Below are 18,803 nucleotides of genomic sequence, written 5' to 3'. Positions count from 1 at the left end.
TGACGGACCGACGAACGTCAGCACGGATGCAAAGTTCGTCTATTTTAAACAAAATTCACTCTGTTGCTTTTTTAAAAACTGTAATGTAATTTAAGTTAAACTTGAACCTAGACAACGTTTTAAAGTCGAATTTTTGTTATTAACCATTTTACAATTATACAATCCAGTCATGTCTCATTATACATTACCGCAAATGTATGAAATACACAAGATAGTAAGCATAACATCTTTTATAATTCTTTTTTTATTACTTGTATATTTACTTGTTGCGTTTACTCTACCTTTTGAAGGGGAAATTGTTGACTTTAAATTGTGACGTTTTAAATAAAAATACATTTACAAATAGTAGTTTAGTAGAAAACAAAAGCTGAACAATAAAAGTAGAGTATGAGCACATCACGCAGTTTCTCTAAATCCAAATATATGACCCAACTCTGATAATGAATTTTGAGCATCAACATTTTCTCTGAAGGAGTTCCTGAGGTTGCAAAAACTCTGATCTGTATTTTTATTATTATTATTATAAAAAGTGACTTTAAAAAGAAAGGGAGTGAGACATCTTCTTTTTCCCTGCTCTCTGATCCCACATACTCAAGGTGGAGCCTCCTCCACAGAATTTTTCTCCCTTTCATAAATGAAAAGATATCAGTACATTACATTACTCAGTCACTCCCCTCTGGAATCTGAACAACTTTTTACAAATCAAATAAAAGTGTTCATTTAAAAAGCGTTAAATTTAATGAGTGTTAGAGGAAATCCAACCCCATAGTCATAAAGTTATAACAGAGTTAGATGGTACTAACGTCACTAAACTAAAAGGTTTTAAGTGTTGAGGAACCAGCAAAGGGATGTTGCATTTCCTAAACTTAAATTAATCCATATTGAATCCATATTACGGTAGAAACTTCTACAGGTTACTCAACATGGAAGCACATGTAACTGTAGCATAAAGACAAACAGCATGGTGGTGTAAGAGAACAGACATTAACCAGTGTCTCTCTTAACACATTTCATTCATTTTCAACAAAAATCTTCTTCATCTTCTATTTATTTTTAGAAGGATGCCACATTATATATCGGCCAGGTTTTGCAAGTATCCTAAACTTAAATTATTTTATTTATGTAGAAACAAAACGACAAATGGTGCTCATGTTAAAATACAACAGATTTAACAAACACTGAAATCACAAATATTTTTTAATAACACAGGCATTTGGTTTCATCTGATAACAACCCCATAGTACACAACAGTTGTTGCTATCAGAGGGAGTGATTTCCCATTTTTAGAAATAAGTGTTTTCCAGTTTGCAGACATCAGTTTGGTGAGTCAATAATGAGAAAAGGAGCCATATCTATTCATCAAAAACACATGCATCAAGGAGGAAAAAAAAACATCTACATTACTGCTGATTAAAGACAAGTCTCTGATTTAAAGACCTACATGAGATAACAGCATTCAAATGAAAACAGAAATGTAACCTTGACAGATAAACAGGCATTGCAGGTGGAGGGGTAAAATTTGTGCATAGGTTACAAGTGAACAGAAATATAACTGCTCAGAAAGGACGTACAGCCATCTTTGGACGTGCCTGAGAACAGAAGGCACATTTTGAACTCAATGCTGGTTAAGACTGAAGCAACACATGTTAAAACTCACAACCTGAATGGAAAGAGTTCCAACTCATTTTAGACTGAACCAAAACACAAAAGTCTCTGTGATATGCATGACTATAACCGCTTGGTTTCTTTAGACATATTCACATAAATGGTGGATGTTTGAAAATCCCTTTCAATATGCAAAAAGCTTGGTGGGGTTATATGAGATGTTTCATTTGAGTTCTGACTCCTTATCTCTGACTCAAGTACCAGACCAGACGAGGGTCTGAAGCATATTGTAAGGTGCCAAAAATAAATACCTGTAGGAAATGCAGGCACATTTGTAAAAAGCTTTATAAACTAAGGCACTGAAAATTGAGGACAACAAAAGATAACTTAAAAAAAAAAAATAAATAAGGGTGCTATTTCACTTAAATCTTTCCATTTAATTAATACATGCATTCTAGCTTAATTAAGAAAATATCTAAAATGCACAGATGGGTAACTTTCCAGGAAGTGGACTGTAACTAACTGTGGTAGTTGATTAATACCAGACTTGGCTAAAAAGGTACTAAATTGGCCTGTGGTATGTCTGCAGACATAGAAGTTGAATTGGTCAAGAAATGTCCATGTTTCTGTTGCTCACCAGCAGTTGGTTAACCTTGATTCTAGGTGTGATACTGTTCTTGTTACTTTAAGACGTGCCATATATATTTTAATATTACATGAGCTGCTCCCCCTTTACAAGCAACCAAGAGCTGATTTATCATCTTTTTCTGCAACAGAAAGAGGATGTTATCAGTTTTATTACAATGCAGTAGTGTTTGTTCGACATGGAAAAACAGACTGAGTTTTGCCCTTTTCAGTATTCACAAAAGAGCAATGAAGACATTTCTTTGTCATACACAACCTCAAAAATAAATTCTTTGCAAATCTACCATTCTTTGTGAGTTGAGTTGCATAACTTAGCGACCATACATCTCAAAAACAAGGCTTCTAAGCTGGGAAGAACTGTTGCTATAGCCTAGATTAAAAATACCTAGATAATGGAGAGTGACAGAAATTAGAGAAAGTATGTGTAAATCATATTTTGTAGAAATTATGTAATGTTGCCATGTGGATTTAGATGGAGTCCAGGGAGAAAAGACCAAAGCAGTACAAGGAAGTAGAAGAGTATTAAGAAGGTTATTCTGTTCTAATCATTCAAGCGGAGCAGCAGAGATGCACAGGTTGTTTAAGGCACAAGCAACTTGCACAATCTTATCAAAGATTGAGAGGTTTGACGTGCGCTCGGAAGTTGTGGTGAAGGAGCTCTCAACAGGGCCTGTGAGCATGGCGTACCTCTTCTTCACCATGGAGATTACCCTCTCCACATGCCTCTGCACATTCACTGTCTCAGAGTCTGTATCAGCCAGTGGTGAGCCCTCTGGTCTCCCACAGGTCTCTTCTTGGCAGTTGCCAGCAATTTTAAACAGGGCTCCCCGGGCCGCTACAGACTCACCAATGTCCAGGTCCCGAGTCGCCAATACAACATCACCTGGGAGAAGTTTGCACAGAAATCCACAGCCCTCAGCCAGACTCTTGTCACTCGCATTTCCCAGCACACCCCTGGAGACGAAAGTGACAACTCCTTGTGGAGCCACACCAATCAAATACTTCAACACATTATAACTTGACCCCACCCCCTGAGAGCTTGGAAGCACCCTCTGTTGTTGTTGCTGTTGGTTGCCTAGGGAAACCGGCTCCTCAAAAGGCACTGTGAAACAGTCTATGATGACAGCGCAGTCTGGGTGGGAGCTGCACAAAGCTGCTGGGAGATTTTTCCGGAGTTCAGCCCTGGAAGGCCAGAAGACAGCTGTCGGCACCAGAGTGGAAGACATGATGTTGATCATCTGATGTACTGTTCTGGTTACCGTGGCAACTTTGACTCCAAAACGGTAGGCGAGGTCTTGATTGCGGAGGTCTAAACGAAGACGCATTAGTGTCATCAGAAGCTGCTGGAACTTTGAGAGCTTCATGTTCCTCATTCTGTCCATGTGAGGTGACAGCAGCCACATGACAGTCTCTAAGACAAAGTAGTTGGGTAAACCAGTGTAAAACTTTACCTTCTCTGCGTCGTTCCTCAGAGAGTTCTCAGAAAGTGACATTTTCTCCACAGACTCCCTGAGAGTCTGGTTCTCCTTCTTCAATGCTTTCAGAATGTCATCAAAGTTAACTGACACATCGGATGTCTGAGCAAACTTTCCTTTCTTACAGTCACTCACAGATTCCTCATCGCTGTCGTCATCTTCGTCAGCACTAAGGGAAGATGATGAACTCTCCTCTCCGACAGCCTCCTGCTCCCTCTCCTCAGTACGCTCCTCCTGACATGGATCATCTGCAGTGGACCTGCCCTGGCCCTGGAGGAACAGCAAGGCGTTGGCCGCCTCCACGTGGGCCTCCTGCTTGTCTGGGACCTCTAAGGCACCTGGCTCCTTCATCTTAGAGGATAAGGGAACTGCAGTGAACACAGAAGGAACATAATCTGGCGAACGTGGATTCTTCACCTGTTTACCTGCATGTAGAAAATAAGGTGAATACAGAAATCCTGATGTTAGACACATTTCTCTGTAAAGTTTAAGGACAAATTACATTCAGCAGACAGAAATCTTTCCCAAACTATTATTTTAAAAAAAATTAGGAAAGGGTGCAGCTTTATTTCTATTAAAACAGCTAGCATGTTCTGAGATTTGGTTTAGCATTTACTTAGTAAGACCTCTTGTGAATGGACTTGTTTTGGTAGAAATGTAAACGCTACACTTAATCAATTATGAATGTCCGAAGTTCACAAATTTTTCTGATAAACAATCTTGGCAAAGTAATTAAGCAAGAAAAACTTGGACATTTGAGATGTGAGTTAAAGAAAAAACCTTGTGTGCAAGTTTTGTATTTGCAAAGAATAATTTTAACTTTAAAGATTTAAAGTCGCACTGAGAGAGCTCAGGGTACAGGTAGGATACAAAATGGATGTTGTTAAGGGGTGCTTCATTGAGAAAATCTGCCAAAGTTCAATAGTGCTTCTTTAAAGAACTCAATGACGGTATGATGTTGACAAAATAAATTTAACTATAATTGAGATAATGAATTATCAATGCCTAAAATCCAGTGTATTCTATTGAAATTATACCAACTATGACAATATAGGAACTATTTTAATCACATAAAACACTCAGCTTAAAAGAAACTAAAGACAACTGTTTCCCAGTCTGTCGTGGATCCCCTAGAAGTCTGATGTTAATCTTACCAGGTGAAACAACAAGATGAGAACTCTGGGGCCTAGTAAAGGGTTTCATACAATTGTTTTACAGTTATTCGTTTATTTTAATTTTTATGGGCACTTTGGCAGCTGTTTCCAAACGTGAGGACAATATTTTAAAGGACACAGATGTTGATGTTTGTGATGTGATTTTGTGGCATCCTTCAGACTGCTACACTAAAAACTAGAGCTGTCAACCATTGCAAGGTGAGATGTAAGAAACTTAAATATATAGGACAGTCTGTAAATATTATCTAATAATTATACACATAACATGTAATTCCATATACGCTATAAAGTTGCATTTTTGTGAATACTAAAACGTAAAAAAGCAGCATAGCTAAAATTTGTACTCGGGCTGCACTAGATCAAAACTACCGCTGGGGTACGTATTACTTTAGACTTGATTTCATACCTGAGATGAAGTGACTACTACACAGCCGACTGCCGTCGTTAGGCACCCAGCCCTCTCGGTTCACGGCAGCTATCCAGCGTTGCTTCCGCTCAGGGTCCCGGGGGAAACGGTAGAAAGATAAGGTGGTGCCGGGCGTCCTTCTGTTCCTACAGCCTGCTACTACACATGTGTGTACCATAGTAGGGCTACGGAGACGCGTGGGAGGTGTGTGCGGCTGTTTGTTGGGTGTTTTGACTCCCAAAATGGTGGCCGACCAAAGGATGTTAGGGAAAAAAAACAAACAAAAAAACGTCAACCGTCGTTTCCCTTTGTCGATCTGATTGGACCGTCTCAGGGTGACGTCACCAGAATCAGCTCATTATTTTCGCAGTATCAGTAGTAATTTGTTATATTTTTTTAACCTAACACGTGGCTTAAAAAGTTTTGTCTTTACTACGCAAGCTCATTGTGTTAAAAACGTGTCATATCTTTGAAATAAAGTAATTAATAAAACAAGACGATTTTTTTGTTTAAATTCATTCATCCATCCATCATCTTAACCGCTTAGTCCATTTTTGGGTCGCGAGGAAGCTGGAGCCTATCCCAGCATTTTAGCAGGTGAGAGGCAGGGTACACCCTGGACAGGTCACCAGTCTGTCGCAGGGCCAACATAGATATGGACAACCATTTACACACGCACACACGCACTCCTAGGGAGAATTTAGAATAACCAATTTACCAAACATGCATGTCTTTGGACGGTGGGAGGAACCCGGAGAGAACCCACGCATACACGGGGAGAACATGCAAACTCCACACAGAAAGGCCACCGCCCCCTGTTCAAACCTACCCCCAGCCAAGGCTTGAACCCGCAACCTTCTTGCTGTGAGGCTGCGGTGATAACCACCAATTCAATTCAAATTCACCTTCATTTGTATTGTTCCAAATTACAAAAACATCGTCTTAAGCCGCTTTATAAGACTCTTTCCAATTCCATAGAATTCATAGTAATCCAATTATAATACATAAAATGGAATGACCGCAATTAATCTAAACTACCAAAAGCATCCTTCTTTTTTAATCAAGAGGTTGTCTTAGGAGCCAAATGTTTGTTTTTCCTTCTACCCTCATTAATATATCAACAATGAACACAATCGAAAACAATAAAGCCTTCTATTTAAAAAAATATATAGGAAAAAAAACATTGCTTTTCTGAAGAATTACTTAGGTCTTATATCATCTCCATTTTCTATAAAGAATTCCAATATGATGATAACCCAATCTGGTGGATTCCTAAAACTGATTAAATGCCTAAGTAAAAGACCTAGTTACAAGAATCAGGTACACATTTGTTTATTCAAGGTATAATTTCAAAAAGTAGAAACTTTTCTAATAGAGCATTTAAAAAAAATTTAGTGAAAATTATTTCAAGATGAAAATCTGTAAACTTGGAATCAACATGGCGTCTTTAAATTAAATGTATGAATATCAGTAATAAATATCAATTCTCCTTGTCTGCGTTTTGGAAATCTAAAACTTTAAAAATCAATTTTTAATGAAAGTCCACATTTCCTTGGATTCTGGATTAAACTAGAAGATATTTAGGACCAAATATTAAACTAAGAACTTAAAATTTCAAAGGATGGATTTCAACCAATCAAAACTTTAGTAATTTTATAAATACACTGCTCAAAAAAAATAAAGGGAACACTAAAATAACACATCCTAGATCTGAACGAATGAAACATTCTTATTAAACACTGTTCTTTACATAGCTGAATGTGCTGACAACAAAATCATACAAAAATTATCAATGGAAATCAAATTTATTAACCCATGGAGGTCTGGGTTTGGAGACACACTCAAAATTAAAGTGGAAAAACACACTACAGGCTGATCCAACTTTGATGTAATGTCCTTAAAACAAGTCAAAATGAGGCTCAGTAGTGTGTGTGGCCTCCATGTGCCTGTATGACCTCCCTACAATGCCTGGGCATGCTACTAATGAGGTGTTGAATGGCCTCCTGAGGGATCTCCTCTCAGACCTGAACTAAAGCATCCAACTTCTGGACAGTCTGTGGTGCAACGTGGTGTTGGTGGATGGAGCAAGACATGATGTCCCAGATGTGCTCAATTGGATTCAGGTCTGGAGAACGGGCAGGCCAGTCCATATCATCAATGCCTTCGTCTTGCAGGAACTGCTGACACACTCCAGCCACATGAGGGCTAGCATTGTCTTGCATTAGGAGGAACCCAGGGCCAACCGCACCAGCATATGGTCTCACAAGGGGTGTGAGGATCTCATCTTGGTACCTAATGGCAGTCAGGCTACCTCTGGCAAGCACATAGAGGGCTGTGCGGCCCCCCAAAAACATGCCACCCCACACCATTACTGACCCATTGTCAAACCGGTCATGCTGGAGGATGTTGCAGGCAGCAGAACGTTCTCCACGGCATCTCCAGACTCTGTCACGTGTGCTCAGTGTGAACCTGCTTTCCATCTGTGAAGAACACAGGGCGCCAGTGGCGAATTTGCCAATCTTGGTGTTCTCTGGCAAGTGCCAAACGTCCTGCACAGTGTTGGGCTGTAAGCACAACCCCCACCTGTGGACGTCGGGCCCTCATACCACCCTCATGGAGTCTGTTTCTGACCGTTTGAGCAGACACATGCACATTTGTGGCCTGCTGGTGGTCATTTTGCAGCGCTCCTCCTGTTCCTCCTTGAAAAAGGCGGAGGTAGCGGTCCTGCTGCTGGGTTGTTGCCCTCATACGGCTTCCTCCACGTCTCCTGATGTACTGGCCTGTCTCCTGGTAGCGCCTCCATGTTTTGGACACTACGCTAACAGACAGAGCAAACCTTACCACAGCTCGCATTGTTGTGCCATCCTGGATGAGCTGGACTACCTGAGCCACTTGTGTGGGTTGTAGACTCCGTCTCATGCTACCACTAGAGTGAAAGCACCTCCAGCATTCAAAAATGACCGAAACATCAGCCAGAAAGCATAAAAACTGAGAAGTGGTCTGTGGTCACCACCTGCAGAACCACTCCTTTATTGGGGTGTCTCGCTAATTGCCTATAATTTCCACCTGTTGTCTATTCTATTTGCACCACAACATGTGAAATTGATTGTCAATCAGTGTTGCTTCCTAAGTGGACAGTTTGATTTCACAGAGTTGTGATTGACTCGGAGTTACATTGTGTTGTTTAAGTGTTACCCCCTTTTTTTGAGCAGTGTATATGTAAACAATAACAAAATATACTTCCAAATATTCAGTATTATGTATGAATATTTCATAAGACAGATTTATGTGAGGCTGGTTCTTTGACACAAAGTGAAACATAATTTTTGTACTGATTCCTTTAGTTGGAGCACTGAATTGAATTCATGCTGTTCATGTCACACGGGAGAACATTTATGATGCAGATTCTTTTTGTTACTGCAACTAGAATGTGTGTAAATGAAGGAGTTTAAGTAGAAAAAAGTGTAGCTACAGAGCAAATTACATGAAATTTAAAATAATTGTTCAAAATATCAGTGAAAAATAAACACTAACTGGAGATTGTGTAGTTTTATGAGTTAAATATTAGTAACTCAAGAAAAGCTACAACACTGTAAAAGAAGGAATTCAGATGAAATTCTTTCCCCTTTTTGCAAATATACCACCACAAACATTTAGGTTTCATGATTTCTTTCCCTCTTTTATTACAAACAGCTAAAACAGCTGAACAGTTGTATTAGTTCCTGCCAGTTCTGTATCTCCTTCCATAAAAAGAAAAGTTATCTGCAGTGACAAGTTTTAGTGGTGAAGTACAAGTGGTAAAAATACTTTCTGAATCATCACACAAAGTTTTGAAAGTTTTTTTTGGCTAAAATGTGTATAAAGGCAAAAAAGCACAGGGATTTAAACTTTTAATACAACGATTTATTTTTTAAATACATAACAAATTTGTCAAATTTTAGCTTTTTGTTGGCTTCTGTTTCACTGTCCTTTACTGGAAAAGTTATAAAACTTGCATTTGAAAAAAAAGAGAAAAAACAATGTTATGATAACAAATTTAGGACATTCTGAAATCAGACTAAATTTAGGGTTAAATAGTGTAAATGAGGTCATTTAGTTTATCTCTATTAATTCCAAGTCAAATGCCGCACTGCAACCATAGATGACTTGTTTCGACCTCCATTGCTGAAGCTTATTTTATTTCCTTTACTCAGCTAAAAACTCATGTGCAACTTTATTAGTTTGTTTTCATTAAACCACAAAATAGTAACCATACACTGAAACTATTTACAGTCTAAATACCAACCATGTCCACTCTGTCAGACTTTGAGGAGCCTTTTTGCAGCATACAGATCAGTTTCTTTACCTTAAAGATAAAGTCTTTTATAAGTCCAGCAACCTTTAGTTGTGTGTGATCAGTTTGTACGCAGCGGTGCCCAAAACTCCATCTACTTGCGTCAGCCTCTTAAGCTCTTGTAGACAGATGATGTATATGGGGGCCATGGTCCCGACATTGATGATCTGCCTCAGCACCTCTGTAGTCAATTCATTCATTTCTCCTGCAGATGGCACCACAGAACAAGCATTAATCCGATAAAGCAGCTTTTCATTTCAACAAGTATCCCTTGTCTCAACATACTTGATGTTTTACTTGTTTAAAAGATATTTGCTATATATCACAAAAATACAAATAGCTATATCAGTAAAATCTGATTTATTTAAAAGAAAATGCTGGTAAAAACACTACTGGAGCATGTAACTGGATGTCTGAAGTCAGTACCAACTCAAAAACTTGGAAGTAAACAGAATCATTAGAAGCATAACTGGAATGTATGCCGCAGCACTGACCTTGATGTTCCTCTTTATATCGGTTGATGTTGTGGACTGCCTGGTTGAGGCTGCTCAGATTCATCCGCCTCAGGTAGTTTGGTAATGTCTGGAACTCACTCTGTGACACCACAGACAAACTCTCAGCTTGTGGAAGAGAACTAGATGGAAGAAAACATCTTATGATTAATATCTCAACTTAATACCAGGACTTTAAGGCCGTCCCACTAGCTTCTACTGTACGTACCCATGTCTAGATGCAAGCAGTGGGGTGACCGAGCTTTCTCAGCTGCTGTTAAGAGGCTCTGGAATAAGTTGCCCCCTGACCTGCATCTTATCTTAGATCTGGTATTGTTCAAGTCTAAACATAAAACCTATTTATTCCAATTGCTTTTAATACACCCAGTGATGTGGTGACACTTTTATCTTATGTTATTCTGTTTACTTTTTACTCTTTAATGATGTTTTATCTTTTGTAAAGCCCTTGGGTCACCTGTGGGTTGTTGGACCGGGATGTACAAATAAAGTATTATTAAATACATTACCTGAATCCTCATTTTTTGGATTCTTGGATTTAAAACCTCATTATTCCAAATGGAAAGCATTACATTTGACTCATTAATTACACCTTCTCCTTAGAAGGTTTTCTAACCTGAATGACCCTCAAGCATCAAATTATTAAGAAAAAAAAAATCTCCCAACACTTCAAACCTCTCCTGGCCAGAAATATATATGTTTTTTTGCCAGTTATATAATGAAAAAGAAAAAATATTTATGCTATAAACTGAGTCTCTTGTTTTATAATCTGCTATATATTCTCTTAACAATGACTGTCTGTTGAAATTATCTTAAATAATATGTAACTACACAACAGTGGTCTGGTTTTTACCCAGGCTATAATTTCAGTACATTCACTGGGTTTCAGCTGTAGAGGGAAAAAAACTCAACTTACAGAGAATATGAATATAAATCAGGCTGTATTGCACAAAAAGAAACAGAGGGCGCAGTACCACAGTGATTGAATAAAAACATTATTACAGAGATTAAGCATGGTCCCGGCATGCAAATAAAAAGTCTTTGTGTTCAGGGGATCCTTACAGTTCGGCACGTAACATAACCAACAACCCAAAAATCAACACATCTTTTATTTAAAGTTAAAAGTTCTTTTACCCGTGTTTGTCTTTAACTGGCTGGATATCTGCAGTGGCCGTCTTCTTCATCTGAGCCTGGGACACAAGCTACAAAACAAAATAATAGTTCAACTGTGCATCTCATATATTTGATTTAGATGCTGTTAAAAATATCAGATCTGAAGTATTTCCTGTTTTTTTTTAACTTGTGGACAAAACAGTCACTAAACCACACTGTAACAGTTTAACTATTAGCATCAGGTATTATCTGTAGATAATCAGCAGGTATGGTTTGATGAGAAGAGCCAACGCTTACTTTACATATGTCCTGTGTAACAGAGCTGAGGTCTGGCATCTCGGGGGTGCTGGGCTCTTGGAAATTTGTCCTGACGCGAGGGGTCCCCAAGCTGAACTCCTGGGTTGGTCCATCTAACTTTAGACTGTTGACAGTGCGGTCCTTTCCCACCTTTTCAGTCTCACTCATCTTTAGGATTTTTCCATTTCTCTGCAGGTGAACGTGACACATATACAGATGACCAAATAATAAAAACTCTGTTTAGTACGGGTTTTTTAAAGGTTATTTTAAGTCAAATGCAAGTTTAAGAAATTCCAACAAATATTTTTGTTGTATAATTTAAATATTAGCAAAATGAAGAATGCTAATGAGGATTTCTTTATTAGAAAATAATTGTGTTTTTTCTCAGTGTTACTTCAGCTCAGTAGCATTGTTCAATTTAAGATAAAAATATCAATTTACATTTTTTTTTAAAACGTAACTTCTATTAATCTTATTGGATCTTAAAATTATATTTAGCTGTTTGCACTTTAGTAGCCCTCAACTTTGAACTGAACTAAGTGGATATAACGAATGGAAAATTTAGTACAATAAACTGAAAAAATCTGAGTAGACAATTTAAGAAATGAGCCTTTTGTGTGATTCCAGAGTCGAGACCTTAATTTATACATTCATCTACAGAGGAAACAATCCCACAATGCATAAGTTGACTCAAGCTTTGTATTCAGTACACATTTTGTCCCTTTTGTGCAGCCATTAAACTTGGGGATACTGGTGGGTTTTCCTCACATTTTTCTCTTGGCTCAGTACTTCAAAACATTAACTTCATTCTTTTTTATCCCCTCTTCATTATTGGTGGGAGGTCATTCAGGAGTAAAACAGACCCATGTCACATTGTTAGGGTAGAAACCAAGTATTTTACTGTAGCCAAACAAAACAATCTATGCCAATCAGACTATGATATATTCTTAGTATTCTGATGAAACAGAATGGGGCGATAATTAGATAACCTCTCTTTAAAAACATCTCACTGAAATCCTATGGCTTCCTATATTATTGCCTTTGGTCTTACACTCTGTAAAGAGTTTCCCAGAGCAGACTCCAGGTTGGGCATCTCTGGCATCTGCTTGTCCTCCGTATCAAAAATAGATATATGTGGCACATTATATTCCCAGGAGCGTTTAGAGCCAGCTGCTTTGTTACATGGAGATGTTTGAATTTCAAAGATGTTGGCGTCATCGTCAGTCTGCATGTCGATAGGCTCGGGCTGCCGTGCGCTCTGCAGACACATGAAAAAAAGGCTCAAACTACACTGTTACTGACTTAAACCAGGGATCACTAACTACAGACCTCTTGTTGTTATCCTGGAAGTTTTAAATTGGGTATAACACACCTGATTCAAAAGAGAAGTCTCTTAATGACCTATTGATTTGAGTCAGGTGTTGCAGCAGGGAAACATCTAAAATCCGCAGGACACTGGGCTAAGAGGTCTAGAGTTGGTGATCCCTGGACTAAACTGATGTACAGCTGCTTTTTTTGTTTGTTTAAATAATACCTTTTTGGTGCTGACCAGTCGGTTCACATATGGGGTTTGAAACGCTGGGACCTCAGGGGTAGTAGGAAGGATATCAGGACAGCATGGGGATTCTGGGTGACCATTACTTTGTGGTGGTGGGGAGCACGGACCATTTGGCTTTTTTATCTTCAACCCTGGGGTACAAAGTACAGGCAGCTCTGGGGATACCATGTTGTTAACTAAAGATTTAAAAAGAGAAACATTTTATTAGCTCTATTAAACTATTTGAGATTTCAAGTTTAAGTTTTCTGAAAATTTCCTTCTCTTCTATAATACTGTTAGACAACAGTCCTGACAAAAGGATGTCTTTCATAAGTTATAGTTCCAATGTGACGCTTTTGGGAACAACATTATTGGCAGAATGCATTGCATCTCTTGTTTATGAACAGTTTTATTTTATGTTTACTGCCATAATCCTTAAGTAGGACAGAAGAGACAAACACTATATAGTGTTCAACCAGTTACCACTAGTTATCACTTACATGATTTGACATGCAGGGAAATATAAGGTTCATTCACTTTTTTCCATTGTTTTGTTCAAATAGTATGAATAAAAATAAACTTCTTTTCAAAACTTTGGGAAAAGAATTTAATTTACTAATTTGTGTCAGAGAGCTTTTACAAGAAAAAAACTGAATTAATCAATTAAAGCTAACAGTGAAACTACTTTTAGCAACTAAATATGAGGAGTAAACTAACAACATCATACCTTTTGTCTGCAAACTCTCCACTACAGAGTTCATTGATGGCGCAGGTATGTCTTCCGGTGGTCTGATAAAGAAAGACATTAATGAACGAGGCAACAAGAATTATGATTTTAAACTCAGACATCTATAGAAGTAATGCTACAAGCAGTGTTTGTTACAAGTAAAGCGCAACATCTATTGCTACTGTGCATGTAATGCAGTTCTCATTGTGCTCTACCTTTGCGTATTTTTAATATTTTTCTGGAAAAGGTCCATAGTGAAATCATTGTTCAGACACATGGTGTGCTCTGAGATACCAAAATCATGCATCTGGGGAGTCTGCAGCTCATCATCATCCATCCGCAGGGTGCATTTAGGAGTTATGGCCATGTGGGGTGGTGCAGGTGTGTTAAGTGAAAGGTGTGGGAGGCTCATCTCAGGCATAGGGGGGACTTCAGAGCACCACTCCGACCCAGCCAGAGCTCTCTTTAGCTGCAGCTCAGACAGACCAAAGTCTGAGAGCTGAGGGGTGTGCATCACATTAGTGAAGGGTAGTTCCATTTTCTGAGCTGATGAGCAGCAAATCTCTTTATCCTCCTCCTGGCTTCCCTCATCTCCTACAGATGTGTTCATTTCATCCTGTTCTTCTACTTTATCTGCAGCCTCCACTTCCTGATCTTTTGATTCTGTGTAAGGAACAAACAAAATTAAAAGCACATAGTACGTGTTTCCCAATGCTTTTAGTGGCTACCAAAGAATTATCAAGCAAGACAGGATTACTAATGAGATGCGTTCACTACTTACTAACTGGTCTCTGGATGGGAGCTTGGTAACCATACTTCTCCAGGTGTGTCCTGAGTGTTTGGATGTCTTTACAGACCTTCTGTTCCATCACTTTACAGGCTTTAATGAAGCTGCTCACCTCATTTTCTTGTGCTTTCTGCTCAGCCAACTCACTCTGGATCTGTACCTACAAAGACAGAAGATTACAGGTCCACAGATTTAGATTTTATGTGATAATATTCTTTGCAAAGCTGATGTGCTCTGAAGATATTTAAATAGTAAAGAATAGAATCACAAATTTAAAAACTCAACCAAATTCTTTATGTTGATCAAATAAATAACTTCACACTCCAGATAATCAGGCCAATTGTTAGTTTAGTTTAGACTCATTATTGTCACTGTAGTTCCGATTCTGATCTAACATCTGGCTCTTTCTAGAAAACAATACTTTAGGGTCAAAACAAACCTAAATACGATTAAAAAGTCCAAAACTTTGCATAAGAGCAAGAACCAAATTTGTATTTGTTGCTTATGGTCAGGTCTATAGCGAATGTGTTCACATTCAGTGTATGCACTGTCCAGTTGTATCTGGTCACACACATCAGTGGTTCCTGGCCTATTTTCCTTGCAAATACTAAAAAGCCATGGACCTCCTGTCCCATCACATAATAAAACCATGCTTGGTTTTATGCTTTCAAAAGGGAGATTTGTACTATAAATAATGTATTCTGGCTGAGCCCTGTCCTTTGGTAAAGCCTAAGTTGAAATAACAACATATAAACCCCCCCCCCCCCCCCCCCCCAAAAAAAAATAGGGAAAATCTGTGGACATCTCTTGGCCAAGAACAAAAGCCACTCACAGTTCTAATACCTGGTTGTGTATAAGAATGACGACGGCCACACCATTGCCATAAATGTTCTTATATTTATGTTTGCAGATCTAAATAAATTTCTGCACCTCTTTTAAATTTTCCCAAAATGTATAAGGAAATGAAGGGTGGTACCAGGCCTATATATATATATATATATATACACACACCTTCCTTTAAGGGACTTTACAACTTATTATTTTACATGGAAAAGAAGTGTAAGTGTAATTATCTTAACAATAAAGTCGCGTGCAAACCACAACCATAGTGCTGGCTGTTTCATTGTAAAGGATTTTTACGTTTAATACTTTAAGTCCACAGAGCTTACAAGACGGACAAAATCAGCATCTTTTTCAGTACTTGTTGATACTTTAAAAGCGATTCTTACACGACTTAAGTAACTTTATCAGACATATCACTGTTTGGTTTAGTTTATTCGACCTGAGTGTCAAAAGAGTGAAGCAGCATGTTCAGTTGTAACATAAACACGTACCTTTAGATTACCAACTTCACTATTCAGCTCATGATAGGCTCGCATCCCTCTGGTTGTGTTTTCTAAAATAATAAAGTATGCATATTAAGCTCATATGTGCAAAATAAATATATAGAATAGAACCACAGGTGTGCGTTATACCGGGTGCCTCGCCGCTGTCACCGTCATCTTTGCGGTTGTCGAAGGCGTTTTGGAGCCTGGCGGTTTCTGACTCTAAAGTCACCGCCAGTTTTCTCAGTTTGGAGAAGAACTGTGATGTCGGGTCCATTTTCAAGTAAGAGTCCAAAATGTTTTGAAACAGTTGAAGGCAAATTCGTTAAAAAGCTAACACGTCTTTGTTTTTGGTCGCTCTTCTACAGCAGAAAAAATAAATTCGATTTTGGCGCTTCTTCCGGTACAAACGGAAGTAATTTCTTCTTCGTTGTTTTTGACACTCACTTGTTTAATGAGCGCCCCCTATGTTGACGGTTTGCTTTTTTAACGCCTTTCTGTTTAATACTACTTCTCTTTAGTTGCTTTTAGTTTCGTAAAATTAGGTATCCATATCTTATACTATGCTCTCCCATTTTGATTTTATGTATTCGCAAAATACTTTACATAATTTTAATTAATTTTTTCATTCGTTTACACCCCATTCATGTAATTCTATAGGTGTGCCCTAATTCAGCGGCTGCACTGAATTGGGACACATGTCTTATTTCCTATACGTCACATTTAATCCCATTTTGTCAAGTCTCATTAGAAATCTAATCATCCATGCTTGCATTTTGCCATCATTTTCAGTGTAACATTCGAAAATCTGTGTAGGTAAAAAAAAAAGTGGCTCAACAACAGGCAAAGACATATGTAACCGCTGTATTAATTTTATTAATCCAATGTGAATTGCGCTGGTTGGTTGTAAATGCAAGTAAACACAAGCTCAGAATTGTATAAGAAAGTACTGTTATTCGTTTAACACATTCTGTAGAATTCACTGATTTTCATTGATATCTCTTTCAGTTTTGGTGAAGGTGACAGATTTAATTGGCTCTACAAATTTGGAAAATGGCCCCAGTTATAGGTTAATAAGATCCTGGTCTCAGGAGATGAAGCTGTGCAGATTAGATTTTAGAGTGACAGACACAGACATACCAAGATTAAAGAAATTGAAATACTCCCTTTGTGAGCAATATTTTATTCTAAACTTACAAACATTATTATTATTATTATTATTAGTAATAGTAGTAGTAGTAGTAGTAGTAATTAAGTAGCTTAGTATAATTAGTAGTAAGAAAAATACGAAATGTAATTAATGTAATTATAACTGTCATGTCTATTTTTGAACATTAACTCATAAATAATAAATACAAAACAAAACAAACAGACAATGATAAAGATATACAGTTCTGGGGGGAAAAAAGAGATTGCTGCTCTTTATTCTTAACTCAGCATCTTTGAGTAAAACGACCAAAAACTGAATTCCTACACAAGCACATCTCATTCGGCTCTACGAGGACAACAACGCTGCAGTCTGGCAGAGGACAAAAACAACTCTGAACTGAAAGGGATGACTGCAAACTCATCACTCAAGAGCCAGACGCTGACATCAAGTGACCGTCAAACACAGTGGCAAACTGAGAATGGGTTGAAGTGCACATCAAGAACATTTGGAAACAGGCTCCTACAGGCAGAACTGGAGTCAGGCAAAACTCACCTTAATCAGTGAGAAGCAAAGACCTCAGGCTGAGGTTTGAATAAGACCACGGGAACTGGACAGTAGAAGACTAGAGTAAAGTCATCTTCTCTGAGCCCAGTTTTCAGGTTTGTCCAACACCCAGTTATTTTGTGGTTAGATGGAAACCTAAAGAAGCCTACAAGCTACAGTGTCTTCCACTCACCGTTAAATAAAACGATCATGGTGCTTCAGCAAGGCTGGGATCAGGCTGATGTGTCCTTGTGAAGGATGCATTAATAAAGCCACATACAAGATTATCGTCGAAAAACATTTACTTTCTTATGCTAAGCCTGTGCCCCCCAACTCAGAGGATTACAGCAGGACAATCCTCCAGGCCACACAGCCAGGGGAACCAAGGTCTGGATGAAGGATCACCACATCAAGAGCCTGTTATAGCCAGCTCAATCTCCAGATCTAAACCCTGTTTAAAACCACTGGAATAACACCAAAAGGAAGATGGATGGTCACAAACCATCAAGCAAAGCTGAGCAGTTTGATATGTTTGTAGAAAAAGTGGTAGAAAGTTGCCCAACAGCAAGTTGAGCAGTTTGAGCAGTGGTCTCTTATTTTTTTCAGGAGCTGTATAAAGAAAACACCGTAATTTTCCTCATCATTCTCTAATGTTCAAAAAAAGCTGAAGGTGTCATCCAATACACACACTGTTCAGGTGAATGTATAAATACTGTACAAACCCTGAGGGTCATTTCAATCCTGCTAACCAAACAACTGATGTGAGCTGCAGGAAAAACATACAGGGATTTAGTTTTGGTAAAGTAAACATCAGTTTTAGTTACGTTTAAACACAGTAAACATAATTAGTTAAAACACAACTCTGGAGCCATGTTGCTGTTTTTCGAGCCAGCAGCCTTCAGATTTTAGAAGATTTTGGAGCCAGCAGTCTTCAAATGATAAAAATGACTTCATGAATGAGATTTTTTCCCCCCTTTTACTTCCACATATGGAAGACTTTTTTAAAGGTCACAAGCCAAAGTTGTGTGTGGTCCTTTTCCAGGGGGATTTATTACAATTTATTTGGTAAAGCCATAGGAAAAGAGACAAAAGTAGCCTAAAACAGCATGGACCACACTGATCAAGAGCAGAGACAGACATTTTTATTAATATATAAAAGACATACATGTTGAGTTC

The 18,803-nt window shown here is 38.3% G+C and overlaps 2 protein-coding genes across 4 annotated transcripts; both read right to left on the bottom strand.

Annotated features, from left to right (window-relative positions):
- Positions 1 to 289: 289 nt before the first annotated feature.
- Positions 290 to 5,601, bottom strand: LOC121650925. 3 transcript variants are annotated; one of them, XM_042002755.1, is made up of 2 exons: positions 5,307 to 5,601; positions 290 to 4,093 (listed from the first exon to the last, which is right to left on the bottom strand). In XM_042002755.1, exons 1-2 carry the CDS (start codon positions 5,482 to 5,484, stop codon positions 2,796 to 2,798), a joined length of 1,476 nt encoding a protein of 491 aa, XP_041858689.1. In that variant the 5' UTR covers positions 5,485 to 5,601; the 3' UTR covers positions 290 to 2,795. The 3 variants fall into 3 exon arrangements, with proteins under 3 accessions (XP_041858689.1, XP_041858687.1, XP_041858690.1); XM_042002753.1 differs by having other exon boundaries at positions 291 to 4,150; positions 5,307 to 5,600; XM_042002756.1 differs by having other exon boundaries at positions 291 to 4,076; positions 5,307 to 5,393.
- A 3,575-nt stretch (positions 5,602 to 9,176) lies between these two features.
- ska3 (spindle and kinetochore associated complex subunit 3) lies at positions 9,177 to 16,350 on the bottom strand. Its single transcript, XM_042000867.1, has 11 exons — positions 16,085 to 16,350; positions 15,944 to 16,005; positions 14,604 to 14,769; positions 14,038 to 14,485; positions 13,823 to 13,884; positions 13,093 to 13,292; positions 12,610 to 12,816; positions 11,559 to 11,747; positions 11,283 to 11,350; positions 10,134 to 10,273; positions 9,177 to 9,844 (listed from the first exon to the last, which is right to left on the bottom strand). The coding sequence occupies exons 1-11, from the start codon at positions 16,209 to 16,211 to the stop codon at positions 9,687 to 9,689; spliced, it is 1,827 nt and encodes a 608-aa protein (XP_041856801.1). The 5' UTR covers positions 16,212 to 16,350; the 3' UTR covers positions 9,177 to 9,686.
- Between the last annotated feature and the right edge of the window lie 2,453 nt (positions 16,351 to 18,803).

Source organism: Melanotaenia boesemani, chromosome 12, assembly GCF_017639745.1.
Source record: "Melanotaenia boesemani isolate fMelBoe1 chromosome 12, fMelBoe1.pri, whole genome shotgun sequence".
NCBI lineage: Eukaryota > Metazoa > Chordata > Actinopteri > Atheriniformes > Melanotaeniidae > Melanotaenia > Melanotaenia boesemani.
The sequence above is the reverse complement of the archived record's forward strand: the minus strand, read 5'-3'. Positions and strand labels throughout refer to the sequence as shown.

Bases quoted from the DNA above. Each gene is read 5' to 3' on its own strand.
- ska3 (XM_042000867.1), bottom strand. From the start codon at position 16,211: ATGGACCCGACATCACAGTTCTTCTCCAAACTGAGAAAACTGGCGGTG. The intron at 13,293-13,822 runs GTATGATGTTGT...TTAAATCTTTAG, and splicing joins GGAGAGTTTGCAGACAAAAG to TTAACAACATGGTATCCCCA. The intron at 9,845-10,133 runs GTCAGTGCTGCG...TGCCATCTGCAG, and splicing joins ATATAAAGAGGAACATCAAG to GAGAAATGAATGAATTGACT.
- LOC121650925 (XM_042002753.1), bottom strand. From the start codon at position 5,484: ATGGTACACACATGTGTAGTAGCAGGCTGTAGGAACAGAAGGACGCCC. The intron at 4,151-5,306 runs GTATGAAATCAA...TTCTACATGCAG, and splicing joins TAGTAGTCACTTCATCTCAG to GTAAACAGGTGAAGAATCCA.